General features: G+C 39.5%; 1 protein-coding gene across 11 annotated transcripts in view; it reads left to right on the forward strand.

Annotated features, from left to right (window-relative positions):
- myo9aa (myosin IXAa) overlaps nt 1–26223 on the forward strand; it is a 68630-nt gene that overhangs the window by 13175 nt on the left and 29232 nt on the right. For 10 of the 11 annotated variants that reach the window (XM_088370310.1, XM_088370316.1, XM_088370308.1 and 7 more), the window contains exons 2-8: nt 435–1389; nt 18217–18311; nt 18823–18885; nt 20521–20620; nt 22765–22818; nt 24562–24659; nt 25873–25999. In XM_088370310.1, the coding sequence (XP_088226436.1) occupies nt 514–1389; nt 18217–18311; nt 18823–18885; nt 20521–20620; nt 22765–22818; nt 24562–24659; nt 25873–25999 (1413 nt within the window). In that variant the 5' untranslated portion in view covers nt 435–513. The remainder of the gene's footprint in view (nt 1–434; nt 1390–18216; nt 18312–18822; nt 18886–20520; nt 20621–22764; nt 22819–24561; nt 24660–25872; nt 26000–26223) is intronic. The other variant, XM_088370315.1, reaches the window with a different exon arrangement.

The following is a 26223-nucleotide window of genomic DNA, read 5'->3' on the forward strand; positions in this document are numbered from 1 at the left end:
CTGCACATCTCCTCTCTGCTATAAGGAAAGGAAACTTGTGAATGGCGTGAGTGTATTCTCATTAAAGGCGATGGCAGCTGCTCGTCTTGGTGTTTGGGGGAGCTTATGTGTGCTCATGGGAGTAAGGATGTGTGTTAATGATAATCCTGTAGAGCCTGGCGACTTGGCCTTTATCCTCTATGTGCGCTCGAGCGAAATAATTTGGCCATTACATAACAGCATCATCTTTTTGTCATCATAATCCGTCAAATTTCAGATTGACTGCTCGGTGATTGCAGAGTCACATTGCGTATGAAGTCGGTCCTGCCACTGCCATATTTTTATTTCTATAAATGTTGACTGGAGCGTGCACCTTGAAGACTGTGTCAAAGTACTGTGAAAGCAAGCTCGTGAAATGAATTCATCCAATGTCCTTGCTTGTCTTGTCTTCGCAGTGATGACTTGAAGTCGGTGGCCTCTACCGCCCAGTGAAGGACGTGCCTGACAGCTGCTAATGGGAACTCTTCCTCCGCCATGAGTGCTCGCGATGGCGTTGCCGGCATGGGCAGTCTGGGACGGCGGCAGCGCTTTGAGAACTCTGATTTCACCGTGCGCGTCTACCCAGGCACCCTGGCCGAAGGCACCATCTACTGCCCAATCAGTGCCCGTAAGACTACCTCAGCTGCTGAGACCATCGAACGCGTCATTGACCGACTCCAGCTGGACCGTACCAAGTGTTATGTTCTGGCAGAGGTGAAAGAGTTTGGCGGAGAAGAATGGATTCTCAACCCCAGCGATTGCCCCGTGCAGAGAATGATGCTCTGGCCCCGTGTGGCACTAGAGCATCGCTCTTTATCTGGAGGTGAAGACTATCGCTTCCTTCTCCGGCTGAAGAACCTAGATGGTTCGATCCACTATGGCGGCAGCCTCCAGATGTGGCTGCAGGTCACGGAAGAGCGCAGGCGCATGGTGGAACGTGGACTACTGCCACAGCCCGAATCTCAAGGTGACCATGCCGATTTATGTCGCCTACCGGAGCTCAATGAGCGCTCGCTGCTGGACAACCTGCGCTCACGCTTCCGCCAGGAGAAGATTTACACCTACGTTGGGAGTATCCTCATCGTCATCAACCCCTTCAAGTTCCTGCCCATATACAATCCCAAATATGTGAAGATGTATGATAATCACTCACTGGGAGATTTAGAGCCTCACATCTATGCCGTGGCTGATGTTGCTTATCATGCAATGCTCCAGAGACAGAAGAATCAATGCATTGTCATTTCTGGGGAAAGTGGCTCCGGCAAGACTCAAAGTACAAACTTTCTCATTCATCATCTGACTGCTCTCAGCCAGAAAGGTTTTGCCAGTGGAGTGGAGCAGATAATCTTGGGGGCAGGTCCAGTATTAGAGGTAAGTGGAGTTGGGCATTAGCGTATTGGTAATTAGCACCCTGATCAGTAGACCTGATTTAAAACTTGAAAATACTTGCAAGTGTTCGTTCAGTCTTGACATGGCTTTTCTGGCCGTAATTATGTCGATTGGCTCTTTCAGTTGATTGGTGACATCTCACTCTATAAACGTTTACAGAGGCTTGCTGCTCCGTTTCTACATTTTGTCTTTTTCCAGACTTTTTATTGTGTTTTCATGCGGCTTTGCTGTGAATACTCAGTCAAAGTGGATTTTTAAACAGAGTTATACAACGGTGCTTATCACCACCTGCCTCTTGGCTCACTTGGTATTGAATTGTGTGAACCCCTTACAGAGGTTTATTGCACTCGAGTCCAGCTGTGTGGGGATTATGTAGTGCACACAGGAGCTCTGTCTGTGGGCGACCAATGGATGTCAGCGGTTACACTAGTAGATTCTTGCTTTTGTGATTACAGCACAGATGAAGACTGTTTCAGGGTAGTTGTGGTAGAGGCCCAGCCAAAGGTTGTAAAGGAAACTGGTTGTTTTATTATCTCTCAAAACATTCCGCTCATATTCCTTTTTCTTCTCGTCACTTCAGCACTCGCTATAATATTTAACATCGGCTGAATTCTCGAAGCTTGTGCAACGCTCTCTGGAATTGTATGCGCAAAGAAAAGCACATTCATTGCGGGTATGGTCAACCGCGTTGCTGAATTTTATCAAGTGTCACCGTCATGTCACCTGGCCACCAGCTATTTACACTTGATTTAGCCCCAAATAACTTGGCAACGTTCCAAAAGTCAGACAATGCCTTAGGGTCCTTCTTAATCTGACAACCAGGCATGGAAAAAATGTTCTCAGTGTCTAGCGGAAATAGTTTGAGTGTTTTGATTTTATCACAATTTGGAGACTTAAATTGACCGGGGTCTTAATCAACAAACTAGTTTCACCCTCCCGTTCACACCTACCCCTTTGGTCTTGGATGGGTTAGTTGGGTTTCTGTATTGCCATTTTTTGTTGCAAACAGAAGTTCAAACGACACAAGTTCAAAGGTACAAATCTTTGCCACAGGTAGCTTCACCCTTTTATTGTCCACAGTTCAGCAAACACTTGAAAAAAATGCCATTCACCGATGAGTCTCTGGAGTTAATGTGTAAGCATGCTTGGGTACACAGCAACACGACTGAGGGGTTTGGATTGCAGAGGAGTTGCCTTAAATTGTTTGCACAGTTGGATTGTATATCTGCCCATGGGGTGATTGATACCAAGATATGGTGCTACTGGAGAGAGATAGGAAAGGAAGACTAGTGGCAGCCAAAATTACCCTCGTTGATAATTCTTCGTCTTAATTGGTCTTCATTCATGAAGCATGACGAGATGTTTGCTGTGTCATGCATACAATGTACATACAGTACTGCATAGTATGTACATTAATTTAAAATATTTACAATTTATTTTATTAATCGGACAATACTGAAAACCTTAACTGACTTCTTTGTTGTTCTCGAGGATTTTTTTTTACTAGTACCATGTAAAGGGATCATTTACTAAAGCTTGATCATATGATTTTTAAAGATAATGTTGTCTTTGTGCTCCAAGAATCTCTTTCCGTGACTTACAGGCAAAACCTGCCTGAAGCCTAAAGCCTGTCTTGAAGGAGAATATCTCCTACATGTGGTATTGGAAGTCAGCCAAGACCTCATTGTATAGAGCGTGTTAAAACCCTGATGAGCCTTGTCACTCAAGTGCTTCAGTGAATAAAGCTGTGGTCGAAGGTGACAAAATAGACTTTAAAATATTGTTGGAACTCCCCAAAATCCCCTTTTGAGCTATTGATGGTTGTTGTCAGGGCTTGATTAATTATTCGGGAAAACCTGAACGCTAATGTTTGGTCCTTAAGGTATTTTTCACCTTCTAGTCACATCGAATTGAATGAACCTACATTCTTGTGACAATATACTGTCTACAAATGTCTTGTTTATGTGTGCAATGTTTTGATTCATTTAAGAATGCAGTAACTCCTCCACACGTTCGACTTCTGCGTTACCTTATGTTGTATGTGTGACTGATTTTTTAATTTTTTTTTTATTCTTACCACTGGCTGTTAAAAGATGTTGAACATTTGTCAGAACTTGTTCGAACTGGAGAGGAGTCTGTTGTAGGCAACTTCAGTGTCAGTTCAGCAGTGTTTATGAGTAACAATTGCTCAGTGCTGAAAATGCTATCTTTGTGAGCTGCTGAATGACTTTGCAGCGCACATTATCACTGTTAGCCACTTCATTTTGTGCATCTCTTATCAGTCTTTGGGCTTCAGAACAGTTAATACAGTTGGTGTTGTTTTCTTTGTTTTTCATGACCATTATCAAGGTCATTATGGTCTTATTTCACCTCCTTAACAGAAAACATTCTCTGATTTGATCCTTCATTAAAGCAGAATGATAAGCTCCTGTGTTGAATCAAAGTATGATATTTGCAAACATCTGCTTTCACATTACAAATGACAGCAGTAACTCAATTGTAATCAATTAATGGGAAAATTAAGTCACTTAAATCCATTAGAAAAACAATTATTTGCAGCAATAGTATGAATAAGTACGTGTCTACTAAAACCTATCCACGCTGTCATCAAGTGTTATATTTTTTGCAGTATTTTATCAGATTTTCTTGAATTTCTGTGACATCTGAAAGATGCAGTCATTTTCTCCAGTAAAAAAGGCCAAATCTAATCAGGATTGGAGTTGTCTGATTCTTTTAAAAGATAGACGTATAGCTCCTTCAGCTTGTGTGCAACTCTTTCCACTGCTGTGGCCAAGTAACTTGACAATGTGGCTGTTTGTGTACACTCACAGACACTGTATTTATACTCCAGCATACCAGAGTTTGCAGGTGCACACACACACACACACACACACACACGCACGCGTGCACACACGTGCGCGGCAATCGCCCTCACATGTATTCACACACATTTGCAATCTGAACTGAATCTCAAACTTGACCATCTGCCGGACTACACCTGTAGCAGTACGTCAAACAAAAACAGGATGGACAAAGACGGCTTGGTTCTATGCTGTGGTTGTTGCGTCAAATCCATCTACAATCAATTCAATTTTGTGACGTCAGTTATTAGGTTGCTTTCAGATTGACTGAATAGAACAAATGACACTTCTTAAATTCTTTTCCAGGACATTCCTTACACCAGTGGTCCCCAACCATTTCAAACCGGTTCAAACAAGTATATGCTTTTCGAAGACCGGCAGCAACCATTTGTCAATGGGTGGTGGTGGTGGTGATGGTGGAGGGGGTCATTATCATTACTTAGGTTAACTACAGAGTACTTCCGACAACCTACTTACTACAACATTTTTTAAAACAGGTTGTAAATCTTTGAAAAAAGAAGTACTGCAAAGAAAATTATCAAAAATTTCCCCCATCAGGAACTCGGCAATGAATATACCTGAAAATGAAAACATTAGAATTTTGAAGTAATGATCCTATATACAGTCCCTTCCAAAAGTATTGGAACGGCAAGGTTTTGTTGTTTTTGTTGTATATTGAAGACGTTTCAGATCAAAAGATGAAAATGATGTAAATGTTATTTACATTTAGATGTGTTAAATAACTCTGGACAGAACAACTTTTGTTGGAAGCCATCCACTTTTCAAGTGAGCAAAATATTGGAACAGACATTAAATTAACTTGAAGTGAAAAACATTTAATATTTGGTGGCAAAACCAGTCTTGCACCTACTGCATTAAGCCTTCGACCCATTGACTTTACCAATCTGTTGCTTTCTTGGTTTGAAATGCTTTTGCATGCCTTTTCTACAGCCTTTCACTTACTTTTTATTTCTTGGGCTTTCTCCCTTCTGTTTCCTCTTCAGGAGGTGAAATGCATGCTCTATTTTGTGTAGGTCTGCTGATTGAGCAGCTTGTGTGTTTTGGATCACAAGCAGATTCTTTCTTTCTCCATACTTTGGTCTTTCCATCACTTTAGTGGAAGGTAATTAAACTTGATCTTGCCACTCTATAAAACTTTGTTCCAAAACTTGTGCCTCATCTTTGAACGTCTTTACAAAGTCCAATCTGGCCTTCCGATTCTTTTTGCTGGTGAGTGGTTTACTTCATGTGAGAATGTTTGTACGCACACTTAACGCCAACTTCCGTGCATTTTATAGGTGTGGTGATTTGGTTTCCATTGACAATTTTACAACCTCTAGCTTTTAGACGTTACTGCATCTAGTTAGTAAACATTGACCTCATACTTTAATCACTAAGGAACTTAAAAGCCTTTAACCACACAATTACAGGGTCACGACTTGTGTGCCCTGTCAAGTTGGACGACGTGCTCAGTGAAGTCAACGTTCAGAAAAAAACTCTGCTTTGTAATGCGGTCTACTTGTTCTTAGCGAGTTGCCGAGACACATTGTGAGCATAGAACACACAACTGTAGGCGGTCTTCCATTTCATGGGATCCTGCAGGATGCCCCTGATGAAGTTGCCTACTTCCTAAACAAATGCTAAATTCACATGAAACTATACCTACACTTACACACAGCTTTTAGATTCCATCCATCCATCCATCCATCCATCCATCCATCCATCCATCCATCCATCCATCCATCCATCCATCCATCCATCCATCCATCCATCCATCCATCCATCCATCCATCCATCCATCCATCCATCCATCCATCCATCCATCCATCCATCCATCCATCCATCCATCCATCCATCCATCCAAACTGATTATCCTCACGAGGGTCACGGTCGTGCTAGAGCCTTTCACAGCTGACTTCAGGCAGTAAGCGGGGTCCACTCTGAGCTGATTGTCGGCCAATTGCAGGGCACATATAGACAACCACCCACTAACACTCACCATCAACCACACCTAAGGACAATTTATAGTGGCCAATTAACCTACCATGCATGTCTGGAACATGGGAGGAAACCAGAGGACAGGGAGAACAGGCAAACTCCACACAGAAATCTAACACATGAAATCGAACCCTGCACCTCTGAAGTGTGACATGATGTGCTAACCGTGCCACCCCTTTAGATTACATTACTAATCATTTCATTTCTATCGCTGCACATAGTGTTTCATTTATGGTGTAAATATATGATAGTAAAATTTAAAGTTATAGAGTTTGTCTTCCAGTACAAGCAAACACATTAGTGTATTGTTGCTTGAGCGATGGCTTGGGTATTCTTGAATTGGCTCAAGATTGAACAGAAGCCCTATATTTGTGTCTCTAGGTCTATGTAATTGGATTGACCTTCTTTCTGCCGTTGACCACAGAGCTTAGCTTTGGCATAGTGGACGTGCAATGTCACACCCTCATCTGTCTTGAATAGCTCTCCCTTGCACAAATGCAGAACTACTGCTTGACATGTGGTCTATATTTGAACGTGTTGGCACCTACTCCGAGCTCGACTTTGCATCTTAGTGGTTGCCTAGATCTGAATTTCAGTATTAACCAATATATTTGTGATTTTTTTTTTTTATGGCAAAGTGATGTTTTATGTTTGTTTTGGGCGTAAATGTTTTAGAAAAGTGCTGAAGTGGAATACCAAGAAATACATTCTCATTTATGGAGTGCAAGAAAGAAATGACAAATGATATCATCCAGATGAATTTGTGCTCTTCATGCATTAATTTAAGGAATTTTATTCTTAGTCTTTTTGAGTTAAAAACATTTCTTGAAGTTGAACCAATGTATAACCAAAATAATTTTTATTTTTATGTCATATATAAACCAGAAGGGCAATAATCAATGAAGCAAATCTTCTACCTCAGGGTATTTTGTTTATTTATATACAAGAGCTACTAGTTCGAATAGGATATCAGTTCAACTTCAGTGACGTACACAACTTATATTTTCGCTGCTGCTAAGTTCTACAACATTTTTATCAGGCCGTGTCTTCATGTATCAAGGTATTTACATAAAAAAAAAAAGAAAATTTCCTTCAAAATGATGTCAAAATTAGAACACAGTCCAATGCCAAAAATAGGTGGTGCTGCACATCAGAATTCATCCAAGTAAGTTCGTAATAGGGCGTAATCATGGCTAGTCTACTAATCCTGGCAGTAACATTTCCATGTATGACTAATCGTGTATATTGAAAATTAAGTATTTTATGTAGGTTGTTCCACATCTTAAATACAGTCAAATCAAATCAGATATCATGGCTCTCCCAGTCATCAGGTATTATTAGTTATTTTAAGTTCTTTTATATTTTTCCACAGACTGTTTACTCATCGGAGATGTTACGAGCCTGCTAAAGTATCACATTTGCTTCTAAATCTAGATGAAGCGGAAGACGAACCGGTTATGCTGCACTCACAATCATAACTTACTTTTCTTGTTCTTCACTGCCATTGTTGATTTGCTCTCATCCTGTGTGTGTACTTGGCTGGTTTGTGTTCATTTGAGAAACTGGGAAAAGCTTGGCCCGGCAATGACTGATCTGTATCAATAATTAGCAACGCTCTCACACTGTTACGGAAAGAACTGCCAATATACATACTTGGAGAGGTTCTGTGGTAAAATGCCCTGCAGCTGTTTTATCATCACGGTGAAGAGTCAAGAAATATGACAAATTTGGCTTTTCACAGTTGTTACGTTTGGTAATAATGTTACCATCAACTTAATATTTTTAACATGAGTAATTGTCCAATATCACTGTTGAACAAAAAAAAAAAAAAAAAAAAGATTTTTTTTTAAGCTGGAAGGATTTCTTACTTAAAAAAAGACAGCCAAGTCGTTGGTTAATGTCTTTGACAACTGGAGGAGCATCTGTTATTGAAAACCATCCTAACTGTTTGGTTTGATGTTTTAATTTTCTCCCTCCCCCCCCATTTACTAATGTTGCGAAGCCGTGTACACTCAAGAGCACAAAGATTTGGATATGCAATCTGACGCCCTAACTCTGATCTGAGTCTGTGAGTGTTCAATTACATTCCAACAATGCTTTGAGCTTCTGAATGGTCCAGAGTGTAGCAGAGTGTGTTCAAAGTGCATCTACAAACAAACACACCCTTCAGGAGAAAATTATGATGGCAGTGCACATGCTTGCTCTTCTTTTTGGCGCTGCAAACAAAATTGGCTACGCGTGCCAGACTTGTGACTGGCACCAAATACCTGTTTTGAATGTCTTTTATGACTCTCATAACATCAGACGACAGCGAGATTGGTATACAAAGTCTGTGCATGAAATGTACTTTATTCGTTTTATGCACCGGCTAACTTGGAGGTTACAATCACTGTTTGTACACACAGGTCAGTCTATGTGCATCACTTAAGAGTTAGTATTTAACAACTTTTAATGATTATAATATCAGTGTTTATCATCATTTGTTGATTTAAAACATTTAATTTACATTACCGTATTTTCCGCACTATAAGGCGCACCTACAAACCTCCAATTTTCTCGAAAGCCAACAGTGTGCCTTATAATCAGGTGCGCCTTATATATGGACCAATATTGAGCCACTACAGCAGGCGTGTCCAAAGTCCGGCCCACGGGCCAAATGTATATATCTTATATATAGACAAAGTTTTAAAATGGACCATTCATTGAAGGTGCGCCTTATAATCCGGTGTTCCTTGTATATGGACAAAGTTTTAAAATGGGCTATTCATTGAAGGTGCGCCTTATAATCCGGTGCGCCTAATAGTGTGGAAAATACGGTATATTAAAAAGTCTGGTAGCCACAGACACCCTGAACACCCTCAAAAATAAACTTGAGACCAGGAACATTACCTCCTTGGCAGAGGAAAAATGACTCAAATTTTATGCCATTTTCTTCTGCGCTAACCCTAACCGCTGCAATACCATGTATGTCATGTGGAAAAACACTATAGCTGTATGATTCCGGGATGGAAGAGCCACAAGTGATATGCTTATTACAGAATAGTGGGACGTAATGACATTTGTGAACATATCAGTGGATTTTGTCAAAATGACATTTATAACCAGAGGAAACTTGCTTTTTACTGTGCTTATCAACTCGGTCTGTCTTTAATGTGAAAATATGTTCAGTATAAACAAACAGGAATGGGTTCTAGCCAGCACCAGCAAGCTCATGTGAAAAACACATTAAAAAATAAAGAGGGGTAGATTTTATCTTGTCATTTGGTTTATGTTTAGCTGTCAAGGGATGATCCAGTTTAAATGTGCTCAGTGAGGAATATTGAAGAAAGTTGTAAATGTAAAAGGATTTGAGGCAGCAGGGTACTAGCTGGCACTGAAAACAAACACATACTGGCACAAGCTCCAAGCAGCAGCAGTCCATTTGTTTGCTCTGAAAGATAGGCCTGTTTTCCTAATGGCTAAGCATGTTTACTTTGCGCTGGTCAAATACTTCTACTTTTATCATTCAAGAGGGATACATTTAGGGATAATTTTTTCTTGAAGCTAGCTTCACAGTTCAAACATATATTGTATTTTTTGTACACCTGTACTAGTACAGTCATCCCATTTGCTTTGGATTGACATTTTTCCTACTTTCAACAAATTTTCTAGCAAAGAGGATGGGTGTGGTAAGTTTATTATTATTGATTACACCATCAGAGATCTACCAAACCTCTTAAGGCCTTATCTCGCTGAGCTTCATGTACACATGTAGATAATGCTGGAATTTAGTCAGGGTTCCTAAAAGGTTGCAAACTGTTGCAAATAGATTTTCTTGTCGCAAAGACGGTTTTGCAACAGGAAAAACTGTTGATCGTCTCAGATACGGACATTTTGTATTGCGATTATTGTGACGAAACCTTTATTATTGTGCTCATTCAGAATTGTAAATGACAGCAACCTAAATTTCTTTTTATATACATGCAAACCCTTTGGAAGTCAACATAGACTAACAAAGATGAAAAAGATTCACATAGTATATGATAACATTGTGTCGGGTTACAATTTGGGTGCTGAAGCAGAATATTAAGGATGGAGTCAAGGGTTATACAGTTTTGTATCATGTCGAAATCAAATTCCATGGAGATTTGTTATGAGTTTCATTGAAGTGGGTGCAGTGACCAGTTTGATATTTGAGTCAACAATCAGCTTTTGTTCCTCTGTCGGTGGAGTGACCCAAACTGAGCCAAGCCTGTGGGCTGAGTGGAACGAATAGCGGCATTTCCTGACTGTCAAACAACTGCTCTCCTACAAGTTTTTTCAAACCCCAAACCACCTAATCGCAGACTATTGAGAATGGATACAAGAAGACAAGTTACAAGCTGAAGTATCAGTCTGCTTATGGATCACCTCTTAATGCTGCCGTGTACCGTGCTACTATTTAAATATGGGGGTCTTTTGAAAAGTGATTATTTTGACAATTTCCACATGCAATGCCAGTTACCAGCAGTTACTGTCACAGAACAAATCTCTCAGGGTAAAATTTGTTTTCTTGTCTGGCCTGGTTGACCTCATCTCATGACAACGGTAGAACACTGCACCATTGTTTTGCCTCGAATATCCCAGTAAAGTAGATACTGAAACTAGATGCTTCTTTGCTTGATCTCGTCTGATCCCCAGTTTGTTCCAGTGTGCTTTGAACTTCTGCAGGTTCGGGTAAACTAGCTTTAGCCATTTCAGCTTTGCTCTCACCTAACTTGCTCTCACACTTCAGGAACCAAACACTTTTATGTAACACAATGTCAAAAGTTCAGTGGAGTCTATTTTTTTCTTCCTCCATATTGTCACATGATAGTGTGAGGGCAGGAATAATAAAGAACAATGTAGCCAGTATTTGGTGATGTGACACTGTGAATGATTGTGTGATATCAATTAAGCTGTAGTATTACTTAGTCCGTGTACTAAGTCACACATAAATCTCAACTTAGTCATAACCTTTTATCTTCGCATTTTTAAAATAGATTAGACAGTCTTGTTTGGCTTCTCCAGTGGTTCAATGCAAATACATTAGCATAATGTTTGAGTGTGGCAACATGCAGGACTATATGAAACTACATGCAAAACAAACTGCAACATCTAAAACGAACGGCTCAGAGAGTCTGCCACCGGCAAACTATACAAACCAGCTGGCCGCATGCGGGACACTAGAACGCTTAAAGTTTAGTGGGTCATTTGTGCCACGTGGCTTATTACCTGGTCATGTGATCCACCATTAAAAAAAACAAGTTCTTGGAAATGCCCAATATTTTAAGATACAATCATACCTGCAGGCTTAAATCAGACTGGTGCTAACACACAAAACTGCTGCTCTTGCTGGTGTTAAGATGGCCACTTCTCACCAAGTGAAGTCAACAATTGGCCAAGTGGAAGTCACGTCTTTCCCAAGTTTTTAGCAAGCCACTCGAGTCTGACTCGAGTCCTGTCATATGACTTGAGTCCCCCAAGTCTGCCACAGCTCATTTCACTGTGGCTGAATATGATTTCATGTAGGAATAACACAAAGATGCTCTACTACACTACAGTCATCCTTTTTTTTTTCTTTCTTCATTTGAATGTCCAAAATACTTTGATGATACTCTCATGTGATCATTTACGAGACAAGCTGTGAGTGCAGAAACTGCTTTTGTTGAGTCCGTTTACAGATCACAGCTAATTTCTCACTTTAAAATCAAATACTTTGTGTCCATCTACCAGTTAACTGTTTCTACTTTATTTATTATACATCACCTAAGTCTAAAAAAGAAGTGATGTCTCTCGACCATGTCACACAGTGTCACAAACCGGTGATGTGGACAGCTATATGACCCATTTCACTGAACCATCACATCTGCTCCCAGGGGTGATGTGATTCCGAGAAATGACGTAAGGCGGCTTTTGTATTGTGTTATTGCTGAAAAGCCTGATTGTTTCATCTCAATAACAACTCTCTCGCTGGTTTCTTAAAAAATCACAAGAAGGCTTTTTCTGTCACTTCATGATTGAACTGCGTTTTCAGGGCACATTTGATTCTAAACTATTGTGTGATTTGATTTAGCTATTTATACTCACTACTGCGCTGCTGCATTACAGTACATTCCGTATAATTGGAACTAATCATGCCTTCCTGCTTCATAGAGTAGATGGTGAAATGTATTTTGACCCCATAGGAGAAAGCTATCTGCTCACTTATACTTTACTGACATAAGCCTGATTCATTTTGAGCACCCCCAGGGCCAGGTCTTGGTCAGGGCTGACTGTCCACAGGAGAATCTCTAAGGTCACATTTGCAATAAGTCACACCAGGCCCTCTGTCAGGCAAAGGAGGATGAGTCAATCAGAAGAAAGCAAATTTTTCTATGGTGGCTCATCTGACTTGGGTCTAAATGTAGTAGACAAAGTATCTCACTGTTCCATTTAGAACCATGCAGTCACATGACATCTGGACAATTCACAGCATTGAAATGAATTTTATCAACTGGGAAGGATGGATAATCCTTCTGTTTGCTAAATCGGGCACTTTATCCACCATCTATCTGATGATCTTTCTAGTATGATCCATTCATCCGTTTAATACACCCATGGCTGCCAGGAATAATCTGGCAGGGAGGATATGCAAAGGCATCTTTGCAGCTCTTTGTGAGTGTGGATTGTTTGGAAAAAGAACTGTTGAAAAACACAAAGTTGACAAAACATTTACTCAAACTTTCCCATGTGAACATACAATTAATGACAAAACGTCACATGCGGATTTTACGAGAAACAAAAGTTCCATAGTTCATCTCTTTGTATTCAGCTCTCTCCCCACCAAAACCCATCCATGCACATCTTTATGGAACTTTCGGTGTGCACTGGGGCACAGTCGAGCTGGAACACAAAAGACCCAAATTCAGACAAATTAAGTCACTTTGTCGACCCCCAGATTGAAGTATTTATTTGGTGGACGAGGATTGCAAATTGAACATTGTGTTCACGTTTCCTAAATTTTATGGGCCAGGATACTAGAAAAAGCACACTATACTACCTAAAATGAAGAATGGGCAGCATCATGTTTTGAAGCTTCAACAGGAACTATAGTCAAGATGATTATGAACAATTGGACAGAGTAGTCAGTGTTGGCACCAAATCATCAGGGTTATGCTGGGAGGCGAGAAATTTTAATCCATTAGAACACCCAACCTTTTTAGCACCAAGGACCAGATTATTGTCAGACAATGTTTTCACGGACCGGTTTTTAAGGTGTGGCGGATAAATACAACAAAATAAAATGATCAGCATGAAAAGATGGTATTGTCGTGATGAAGGAAAGAAGAAGCAGGTGGTGTGCCGCAAAAGACTTTATTGGACATACGCATAAAACGAGGAATAAAAAGAACAACGGAAGTGCGTTACCAGATAAACATGTATGCAACGCGCACTTCAACCCTTAGTTCCATGCTGGAATTCTGTATGTGAACACTTCACATAATATAATATAATATAATATAATATAATAATAAAATGTGAATCCACTGTGTATTCCTATGCAACTTTACACACAGTGTCAATTAAAAAAAAAAAGATTGTTCAAACTCAGATAAATAAAACTGAAATAATACAAGTTATTTATTCTTTCCTGTGCAGCCTGGTACCAAATGATCCACGAACCCGTACTGATCCGTGGCCCGGGGGTTAGGGACCACTACATTAGAACTTCTGAACTTTATTTGGGGTTAATTAGAGGTACTATAATAAGGGTGGCTGTGGATCAGTGGTATAGCATTCGTCCACTAACTGAAGGGTCGGCTGTTTGATTCCCGCTCTGCTTGAGTCATGTGTGATTTTGATTTTGGGTAGACACTTCCCCCACCTTGCCTCCAACGCCACTCACACTGGTGTATGAATGTTTGGTGGTGGTAGGAAGGAGCGTAGACTTTTTACAGTATATTTACTGTATTAACGTATATCCCCTGTTCATTCAAATACATACTGAATGCTCACGAGGTCTTTTTATTTACATTTCCATAACTACGTTTCCTGATTATGGGATGCCTGCCAGAATCACTACAGTATATAAACATAGCAAATATTTGCCATTACCACGAACGTTAAGATAAAGTCCCACCACAAAGACTTCAGTGTTTGCAATGTGAAAGCTAGCTGAAAAAGCTAATCAAATCAAACCATCCATGTGTGTTGGTTCTTCTTAAAGACTCTGAGTTTGCAGGCATGCAGTCACATTGCACCCACAATACTTTGGCTCCATCTCAAGTCTGTCATTGGTCCGCCTTTGGCTCACTTGGTACCCTAAAGCTAGGAAAATGTTTGTTGACCTACAATATTGGAGTCTATGAAGTGGTGCAGTTATCTCTGTATAAACAGTTTCAGCTTTGCCAGAGGGAAAGGGAAATAAGCTCATATGGTCGGATATTCTATTTTAAAGTAACAAACACATTAACCAAATCGGTGAATAATTACAGTTATGGGCCACATCCAACCAAACATCTTATGATTTTTATTTTTGTGTGTTTTATTTTTCCATCACATAGATAAGCGCATGGTGTTTTCTGAATGAATCGACTCAAAAGAATTCACTTGACATTGTGTGTTAGTTGCTTTGAAACTGTACCATGGCATTAAACACACCTGAATATATTTGAGTAGAAACTCGAAAGTAAATAGGGTCCAGAGGTCCAGGTATTAAATGTTTGACACGGGAATTGATTAACTCCCTTTAAAATACAAATTTGAGGTCAACCAGCTTCCCAGACCTTTAAATCTTGCACGACATATTTTTGATAAAAAATCTGCCTAAAATCGGAAACAGTGCTTTCTGGTTCACACAAGATGATTTAAAGGAGACATGCTGTGGAAATTTGATGTTTTTTTTGTTTTTTTTATTGCTTTCATACCAATTCGAGGTGTAATGGTTCACCATACCTATGATTCGGTTCAAGTTTCATTTTTTAAGCGGCAGTTTTGGTTCAAACTTCGCTTGCCGTCATTGCCGTCAACTTGCCTATGAGGTTATGCTGCATTCAAGTGTTCCTTGGAATTATGATGTGTGCGGCCAAACCGCGGTTCAGGATGACAGAACGAGTAGTTCAACCAAAGTACTTTGTACCGCTGTTTACTGGTTCGGTTCAAAACCGTTACACCCCTAATACCAATGGTTGTCAAAGGCCTACTCACCAGTCAAATATAAATTTAAACAGCCATGTAAATCTTTAAGCTGCTGATATCTGAAAAGAACCAACATTTCTGAATTTCCAGCTGATTGTTATACAGATCTCAACATAAATAAACTTTTCGAGTTTCTTCCTACAGCCAGGCCCCATCACTGATGTTGAATACCAACCAGTTTAGTTTAAAAAAAAAAAAAAGAATATATGCATATGTAGAGTATTGCATAGTTTTAATCGGCTCGACCTAGCAAAATGACGCTGACCAATTGTAGTCTATCCCTGTTTTGACCTCGTGTTTCTGAAATGAGCAGAATACCAACTGCTTCTTCATTAAACCACTTATTTAATGAGAAGTGATAGTGTGCATCCAATTACAATTATCATGACAGCTTTGCATGTATTTTTCCTCCTTGCCTTCCAATTCCAGTGATTTCAGAGAAGGTTCATGAAGGACAAGTCTGTGGCGGTTATCCTGTGTTTGTGAGCCAGGATGTGAAAGTAGCAGAGAGGCCAATACCTCTAAATTCTTCTGGTCCCCTTTGAATGGAAAGGTTGAACTTCCCCGCCAAAAACTTCAAGTTGGCAAAAAACACTTTTATGCCTGCAGCCATTTTTTTTTCCCCCCAGGCGGAATATTTCAGCTGTTTCTGGACAGTTTTTTTTATCATTTTAAATGTCATTTTCAAAAGTTGAAAATGAACTAGAATTATCCTAATTAAGAATCATTTTCAACATTGCAGCTTCAGTAGTATTAAGAACAACAGTCTGCAATGAACAATCCTTTACTTCTGCTTTTGTCGTTTTTGTACCAACGTGTGGGGAGTCCATTGATTGGTCAATAGAGGGCTGTCATTGTGCAACATTGGGACAAAATGTCTAAAAGTAGACACAGAGAGAGGACAGTATGATGCTTGTTTCTGGAAAATGCTAAGACAAAGTGTCACACCAGTAGTCACAGTCTCTGGTTGAATACTGTACACAGGCGGATTATACTGTCTTGTACTAGGACGATGTCACCCTATTGCATCACGTGTAGCTGTTGTCATGATCCATACTCTCCTTGCCTGATTCTTGCTTCAATTAATGCCGCAATAAGAAAATTGTGGTCTCTTGTGCTAGTACTACTACTTTTACTACCGTATTTTCCGCACTATAAGGCACACCGGATTATAAGGCGCACCTTCAATGAAAGGCCCATTTTAAAACTTTGTCCATGTATGAGATATATACGTTTGGCCCGCGGGCCGGACTTTGGACACGTCTGCTGTAGTGGCTCAATATTGGTCCATATATAAGGCGTACCTGGTTATAAGGCGCACTGTCGACTTTTGAGAAAATTGGAGGATTTTAGGTGCGCCTTATAGTGCGGGAAATACGGTACAACTGGTATTACTGTTTTATCATTCACTAATAAATATTTAAGGGGAATTCAACCCTGAAATTTTCTTGATAATGTTTTATGTGCCCCCACTAGTCTTAACACAGCATTCTAATTAATATTGCGCATGTTGAATTTGAGTTAAATAACAAAACTTAACCCTTTTTACCAATCTCAGTCGACGGCCATTTTGCCACTTGCTGACTGTCGACTGAAAACGACATCGTGGTTGCCAGGTCTCAGGTCACCACCAATCTCCGCTCACCAGGTTTCTGAAGCTGAGCAGTGATTGGTTGTTACCTGAGTTGGATAAAAACAGGTGGATTTTGCTGTTTAATTTATATTCCACGAACCAAACATGAATCAGAACACTTTGTTTTGACAAGTTTGGCTGCACAGAGCATACCATTACAAAGAAAATGTTCCTCTTCCTCTTCACGCACTGAAAACTTCCTCTTTAAGCACTAGTTCTTTAAAAATTATTTCCTGAAGACAAACAACCCATTGCAATGTTGGCTTGATTTGTTTGGGGTTTGTAGCTGGAGCGCCAAACTATTATTATTATCACTTTTTTGCATTATATTGCTCTAAAGTAAGAAACTAACTAGTTTACTAAATGTAAACAGTATGTTGTTTACTAATTCATTCCCAATTAACTGGCGAAAGTTTTGTTTTACATGTGTGGTAGGACTTAACGACCTGATAGGAACATTACTTTAATGTTTGAGTAGGTTTGCATGTAAGGGAAGCAAGGTCGCAAAGCAGTGTATTCTCATTCTGCAGACAGAGAGAGCAGCAATCAGTAATTCACAGAAGAATTTGTTTACTCGTGGCAAAGCTACAAATAACTGCAGGGTTTATCTAGGTTGGAAAAAAAAACTACTTCCCCTCAGGCAACCATACAACGTAAACAGTGGGTGGTAAAGGGAAAATACTCTTGCGTCTTGCAAAGACATAACCACGACAGTACATGTTCCACATGGACACATGACTCCCACGAATCACTTTTTTTAACAGAAGTGCAAGGCCAAGCTTACACTGCCAATTTTCTTTTTCTGGTTTAAATAGACCTTAAAACCATGTTATTAATTTGTCTCTGAATGACACAGTTTGAAACAATGAAAGAGGAAAAGCCTGTTCTGTTCCATGCAGACTGACTGCATTTCAACAATGTTTGGCTCAAATTCAAAACTAAATGTATGCTTGACCTGCACGTAAGTACCTCACACGTCCATTCTGCTTCAAACGTGTTTCGTGTCCTCTAGCACAAAATTCAACATATCAGATTACGTATACAAGAAGTCTGTTTCTCTACTTGTCCTCTGACTGACATTATCTTTGTGCTACATAGCTTTTCTTCTTACAATCATGTCTCCTTCTTTTTCCTCTTTAGGCATTTGGCAATGCGAAGACAGCCCACAATAATAACTCAAGTCGGTTTGGCAAATTCATCCAGGTCAACTACCAAGAGAGTGGAACAGTGAGAGGGTAAGGAACTAAGGAATAATGTACCATATTTTCCGGACTATAAGGCGCACCTAAAAACCTAAAATTTTCTCAAAAGCCGACAGTGCGCCTTATAGTCCGGTGCGCCTTATATATGGACCAAATTCCTAAATTTAAAGTGGCCTGAAGTATTGTGTCATGAAATCAATCATAAGTGGCCCGCTGAAGACTATGAATCATGAATCAAAAAGACTGTGGATCATTATTTTGTGATTATAAAGTAATTTGTTGCATCTGAAGTTGAAATAAAAAAGATAAAATGGAGAATGATTTGATTTGGATTAAAAATCTGACATGATGCATTAATGGTGCGCCTTATAGTCCGGTGCGCCTTATATAAGGACAAAGTTTTAAAATGGGCCATTCATTGAAGGTGCGCCTTGTAGTCCGGTGCGCCTTACAGTCCGGAAAATACAGTATACCGTACGTTTAAATAGGATGATGATGATGATAATTCAGTAATGAATAAAATTAATCTTTCTGGTTGTTACAGGGCATATGTGGAGAAGTATCTCTTGGAGAAGTCGAGGCTGGTCTCTCACGAACACAATGAGCGGTAAGTGCTTCTTAGAAAGCCAGATGGTCAATCTCAAATCAGACGCATATGTGTCACAGGATGTTTCGGAGGTCATCGGGTGCTCATTGTGTAATGTGTGTGGAAAGATCAAGTCACCACACACACAAAAAATACTACTTTGTGTTTTTTCACTAGTTATATGCAATTTTTTATGTCAGAAGAAGGTGGCCTACTTGTATATTTAATTTGCTTGCAAAAATGCTTGCTAGGTTGTCCACCTATGCAAACACACAACTGCAATTAAGATACACTCTGCTAATTAGCCCGAGTGCTAAAGCTGTTGATAAATTGTAAACTATTTAGTCATTTAAAGATCTGAAAAAAGTGTTTTATGTGTTGTACCCATGTTATGTCACACCTTTTATGTCACTGAACCATAAAATATTATCTTGTTTTTCTCTTGTTTGATAAATATTGGCTTTCAGTGGTGTTCATGTTTGAATGTTTACATAAAGTAACATTGTTGTGTGTGGGCCGGTGTGATCCTGTGAGCAAATTCACTTCAAAGCCAAGCTTGACACTAATGTGGTGGCCTGCTGACTGCCGGTTTTAGTGAGGGTTAACCTCACCCTGGGAACTCATTGTGGGCCCCACGTTAGCCGCCCCTTAATGAGATGGATTGCTGACTCCAGCCCCATAAAATGTATTCACACATTTTTCTTGGTTGTGTAGCTTCTGCACACAGCTTATGACCTCTAACCTTTGTGCTGCTGCTCAGTGATGTCAGCGCTTGAGTATACCTTTCTGAGCACATGCTCGCTAACAAAATTGATATAAATACTTCATTTCTTTTATTCTGTGACAGATCAACTGGGCATTATGATAAGCATGATAAACCTTTTGCACAAACATTTAAGCTACAACTCATGAAAATATCTAGTATGTTTATTTTTGTTATTCTTTTTGCATTGGTATAAATGCAAACATTAACAGTAGCAATATTGATTGGCATTATGTCAACATTTTCACCCATTGAGGTTTTTTATGGCTTGATGATCAATGTGGAGGATTGCTGCTGCTATCCTTTTTTAACAGGCGTTAGCGTGGCGGATCGTCGTGAATTCTATGCGCGCATGGGGTTGATGTATTTTGGTAACCATGGTAACTATGGTCATGTGGTCCTTAGCTTTAGCAAATCAAAAATAACTTTGGCGAGAGCCTTGCGGCCATATATGAATGATCATGGCTGTTTTGAAAACTCTTCCCACGGTTTGTGAGACAAATTTCATTGAAATGTTCAAAACCTCCTTGTGACAAACTTGTTTTGAATGTTTGCAACTTTTTATGAAGTTTGATAAAACCTAAAATTCACTATGTACATCAGCACTCTCCGCTAAGTGAGATACAAGTAGTAGGTATTCGTTATGCACTTACCAGTTCGGGCTGTCATACAACTCTTTTTAAAATCAATTAGTGCTTTTATTTTTTTTATTTTTTTAAAGTTAACAATCTTTTCATATTAATTTTCATGTAACCCAGGGTCCGGTGTCATGCTCTTGCCCATTCAGGTTCCGCAGCCATTTAATCTGCTCTGATGGCTTGCTGGCAGTGGAAATGTCATCTCTGGTTTTGTGTTGAACTAAATAAATAAGGTTTCTTTCTTGTGTCCTCTAGAAACTACCATGTGTTTTACTACCTGCTGGCAGGAGCGAGTGAAGAAGAAAGGACTGCCTTTCACCTCATGAAACCTGAAGAATACCATTACCTCAGTAAGGTAGGAAGGTTCAGCAAATGTTTCACTTTAAACAGTACAAGGTCAAGTATTGGCTTGGGGGTATTTTGATTAAGCTTGGCGTTTTGTTGGATCATTAGGTAGAAAACTGTAGAGTTTGCTTGGGCTGTATGTCTGTTGACGTTAATGTCAGTAAAAAATGGAACCCACGCGCTCGCACACTTACACAGGGACACATTCACACACACAGACTTGCTATTCTGTTTATTTTCCCTTGCGCCATTGTTAGGGTTTCAAATGCATGGTTACAATATTAAAATACTAAATAAAATACTTAGCTCCATCTTTGACATTTGTGCATTCGCACGCATACACACACCCATATGCTTACTTCACCTCTGATAAACACATGCTAACAAATGGTAGTTGTGCTTGGGCTCATCAGGAAAACAGGTTTCAAATACTGTGAGCATGAACGAAAGGCATGGTCAAGTCGTATACATGGAATGTGGATGGCGTGTAAAACTTTGACAGCCACGCCATGGCGACCAGCGACTTCCTCTCCTTCTATGAAATCTTAACGCCTACACTGAGAGGAGCAGGGAATTCCGTTCATTCCTCCTCACCCCAGAACTGCACGCACAAACACACATGCATAGTACATAAATTCTACCACATTCTTGCACTCTCTCTTCAGTGTCTTCCTGTCTTTTGGATGCTGCTTCTTCCCCCATCTGTCCCTTCTGCAATGTGTAAATACACACTCTTGAACAGATTTCACAAACCCCTCGTGACGGCAAAGTGAAGGCAACTCATTTACAGACTACATAAACACGCTATGGATTAGCACTTGTTTGTCCACATTCATTACTCTGTTTTTATTGGACCCTGCTGTTGTCACGCGGACAAAATGGCGTTTTCATCTTGCTTTTTATGCATTACTCCTAACTCTGTAAATATTACAGCAAGCGTTGCCCAAGCCAACTACGAGTTTTCTTGTGATATTTTTTTCCCAGTAGTTTTTGATTAGACGAGAATTTGAATCACCATATTAATTACAAAATTGAACTTTGTTAGCTTGAACTGACTTGAACTGTTTCTATATTGCTATTAAACTCTGCCCAATAGCTTCATATTGATATGATTATGACTAATGGACTTGATCAGTGTCTTACCAAGTTACATTTTTAAAGTGGTGATTACAGTATTTTTATTTTTTTTCAGTATAGATGTTTAGAATAATAAAAAGTCTGGACATGTGGTCACTGACAGCAATAATTGTATCAAATTCACAAGAACCTTGCAAAGAACCCTTGCATTACAAATATTGAGAATCAAATTGAAAATGTTATTTATTAATATTGCAATAGAATACAATGTTGTCTGTAGTGTAATTTCTAAGTCGTACTTCAATGTTTTTGAAAACCAAGAAAAAAAAGTGTTTTAAATACATTTTTTATTGCTATTGTAAGAAAAGCTTCAATCAGATGGGCAAACCCGAAGTTAAAGGAAAAATACTCAATAAAAATCCCAATGTGTGTTGTTTTTCCTTCTTTCCCCAAAATATTGAATAATGACTTCATGCTTTGTGGTCGACAAATTATGTGTTTGTCAAGCAGAAGTAAATATTCAAAACATTAAAATTAATTAAAATTAATTAAAAGTCATTTATATATTTTGTGAATTTAAAAACTGTAATGTGTTTATTGCCAGTCTTTAATTGCATTAGTGGTTAATTCGCAACAACTACCTTGTTTCTTAGCATTGTGTTAGTATTTTGAATAAGGGGCTAATTTTGATTGGAATTTCTTGTCATTTTCAAAGGAAAGCCGTGAATTAACAGCAGGTTTCAAGTTTTTATTTTTGTACATCATCTAACCAGGGGGTAATGATAAGATACTCAAATGTAGGAAATAAATCATAAAACTCATAGTTGGCTTTGGAAAACAAAAACTTGCTATTTTAGCTCTACAAGCAGCATCCCACAGCTTTCATTTCATGTGCAGAAACTATGTCAAAGTCTGTACTTGTATGTGACGTCCAACCATGTTTTTTAACTGCATGTTCGTTATTTTTAGTAACCTGTGTGTAGTCCGTGTTCAAGTCTATAATGGATTATGTCATCATGGAATGCTGCTGTCTAATTCTAACCTCATGCCCTGTAAACTCTACCTTAACATTTCCAGATGACAAAGACAACCCACCGACTGCACCGGGACACTTACTGTGAGAGTGAAGTGGTCAGTATCTGAGTGTGCATTTTATAGAAGCCATAGAAGCTACTGCACGTTGCCTCCCTGACCAAAAACACCCCCCCCCCCCCTCCCATTTGTGTATATTTTCCCCGTTGGTATGTCTAGTCATATCCTGACCACTTTGGAGCCCTTGTCTGTAATCGTTTTCTTGGACAATGTAATGTTTTTGTATGGTGGGAGTAAATGCTTCCACATGCCAGAAATAAGGTTCTCAATAAGTTGCTTAAATACACTGAATCAGACGTGCAGCACTCTGAATTTTTCACACCTGTTTACTTGTGGAGCGTATACAAGGTGTGTCAGAGAAGTTCCAGGATCTATGTCATAAGTTTTCCCCTTTGCAGTAATGCATGTGTAGTCTTAATGCTATTTTCCAGCCTTCCCTGCACTCAGGGACAAAATCACATTGAGCCAGAGGAATAATGAGTTGGCTTATGCCCTGTGGTCTTCTTCTCGGCCAGGAACTGTCAGATGCTCAAGGCTTTCTGACCAGGCAGGCCACAAATTGTCCTGTTTCATTTCTCACCACCTCACACGTACTGAACAAAACAAACACCGCCGGATCTCTGTAGGCGTCTTGGTTGATCGTCTGACCCACATTAAACACTCCATTTTTACCCCCATTTGCTTCCACAACTATTTTAGTCGATTGTGTAGATTTCACAAGGGACTGGAAACTTTCTTAGAGATGTAGATTCCTATTAACATGATAGAATAAGGTAGTTGATGCCATTTTGTTGCCGGTGTAAGAGATGAATCTCCACTTCCAGTCCAACCTAAAGATAATGTAAGACGTGTAGAAAAGTAGCAAATCACACGCTTATGTTTGTTCAAGGTGTTCACTCACTTGCGTGCAGGTGAACTATGGAATGTTTACATGTGGGGATGAGTTATTTGTTCAAGGGCACACCTCTCACTGGATCTGATTATAAAAATCACAGCTGCCAGTCAGAAGATGTCAGCATGTCACATTTTAAAACGCATGATTTTCTCAGATTACGTCATTTGCTTACAAATTCTACTTACATTAATACACTCTTTCTCCATGATGATGTTTTGGCATTCAAAAATACTACATAGTGTGATTGTTTTTTTTTTTGTTTTTTTTTTAGTTTAAAGAACAATAAAACAGAAATATTGACACAGTCCACAGGGTGGTGTAGTGGCTACTTAGCATGTCAACCTCACAATTCTGAGGGACTGGGTTTGATTCTTTGGCTCTCCCTTCCTTATTGAGTTGGCACCTTCTCACCGTGCTTGTACTCTAGGTACTCCGACGACCTCCCACATTCCAAAAACATATCGTTCCCGTTTACTGAGTGGCATTCAGGTTATTTTTGCATTGTAAATGAGATTGTCTTTCTTTTGTTGTGGCCAGTGAACATTCCTCTCCAATGTCAGCCATCTTGTGATCATGCACCATATGGAAAGTGGCAACATTTTCCACTTCAGTTGCTGTATCTCCACTTGTTGCTCCACACATCGGACCACAGTGTTCCCTATTTGTTTGCTTCCTAATTATGCTTCAGGCCACCGTTTTTCTCCTCCACTCTCCAGTCTAAGCGAAAATCCCTTTTCTTAAACAACTTAGCAAGAGACTGTAAACACAAAAACATTGGTTCACTGTTTATTTCAACAGTATTAGTAAGTGCTTCTCCACTTCATAGCCAGTTTTCGTTAGCTGGAGTGACTGTGAGTGTGATGACTCCTGGTTTCCACATTTTGCAGGACTGCTTCACAGTTGAAGGAGAGGATTTGAAGCATGACTTTGAGAGGCTTCAGCTCGGGATGGAGATGGTTGGCTTTCTTCCTTACATGCGAAAACAGTGAGTGACGTACGCGCACCCACCCATGCAAGTATGCACATATAGACTTGCGTAAGCTAAGTAATAACATACGGAGGATAAATAATAATAATTACCCTAAAAAGTCTAACATGTGGTGAATAGCATTTTTCCATCTACAAAGCATGCAAAGCGACTGTTTCTTTACACACTGACGCAGCATTGGGAGCAACTGTGGGTTTGGTATCTTGTTCAAGGACAGTTTGACATGGTTACAAGGGCTAGGGATCAAACCCACAACCTCTGAGTTGGAATACGAACACTAAGTATAAAACATGTCATACTGTACACTATCAACCCCCAAATGTCATCACGGGTAAATATCTTAAAATGTAATTCAATCCTAACCGGTACAATAAATTCTTGTGTTTTTAACAATGACGTCAGAAAACATGCGTATCACTTTAATCAGGTTATTATGTACGGCAGGGGTGTCAAACTCGTTTTTTTCGCGGGCTGCATTGTAGTCATAGCTTCTTTCGTGAGGGCCATTATGACTGTCAACCCAAATAAATGTATGAGCACCTCATATTATATACAGTGAAAGCTACAAAACAAACTGACAAATAACTCATTTTCAAATCAGATGAGTAAAAACTGGTCAAATATTTAAAAAAAAGATATTAAAAGTGAAGACAATTTGCAATTCTAGTAATGACACACGAATTTGATGCACAATTTGTCTTCGTGGGCCACATAAAATGATGTGGCTGGCCTTATCTGGCCCCCGGGCCTTGAGTTTGACACCTGTGCTGTACACTATCAGCCCCCAAATGTCACCACATTGACTAATTTAAAAAAAAGGGTAAATATCTTAAAATGTAATTCAATCCTAACCGGTACAGTAAATTCTTAGGTTTTTAACATTGATGTCAGAAAACATGCGTATCACTTTAGTCAAGTTATTATGTACGGTATGACGATAGACACATGATCAACAGAAATTGCCCTCGATATAATATCGCTAAAAACAATCAGAATGATGTTAGGATTTTAGCTACAATTACAAGCACCTAAGAGGAAATTTGGAGCACCGTGTTCTCAGTGCACAAGAACCATTTCTGTGAATGTTGTCCACCTAACAAGAGAAGAAGAAAGTATGTGAATGTGTGAAACAACCTTAACTTCATTCAAATATATGATGAGTACAGTATATTTCCAGTGTTATTTGAACCCCACAACCTTTTCTTTTAAGGATCTTCTCTTTGCTATCCGCCATCCTCCACCTGGGCAACATTCGCTACAAGAAAAAAACCTACAGGGATGACTCTATTGACATCTGTAACCCAGAGGTGTTGCCTGTGGTTTCAGAACTCCTGCAGGTATAACTACATTATGCTGTGCTGAAAAACGAAACACTCAAGTGTTTCTTATTGTCTGCTCAGTCTAATCAGCATGGATACTGAAAAGAATGGAATCTTGCCAAAAAGGTCAAAAGTAAACTACAGAATTGCTTATCCCAGCAACGAGATTTAAACATTATGCTGGACGCAATTGGAGCAAGATTGTTTTCTTCATCTTCAGTGGGATCTCATTTTAAACAGTA

The sequence above is a fragment of the Syngnathus floridae genome, chromosome 3, assembly GCF_059516105.1.
Source record: "Syngnathus floridae isolate MCC-2025c chromosome 3, RoL_Sflo_1.0, whole genome shotgun sequence".
In the NCBI taxonomy this organism is placed as follows: Eukaryota; Metazoa; Chordata; class Actinopteri; order Syngnathiformes; family Syngnathidae; genus Syngnathus; species Syngnathus floridae.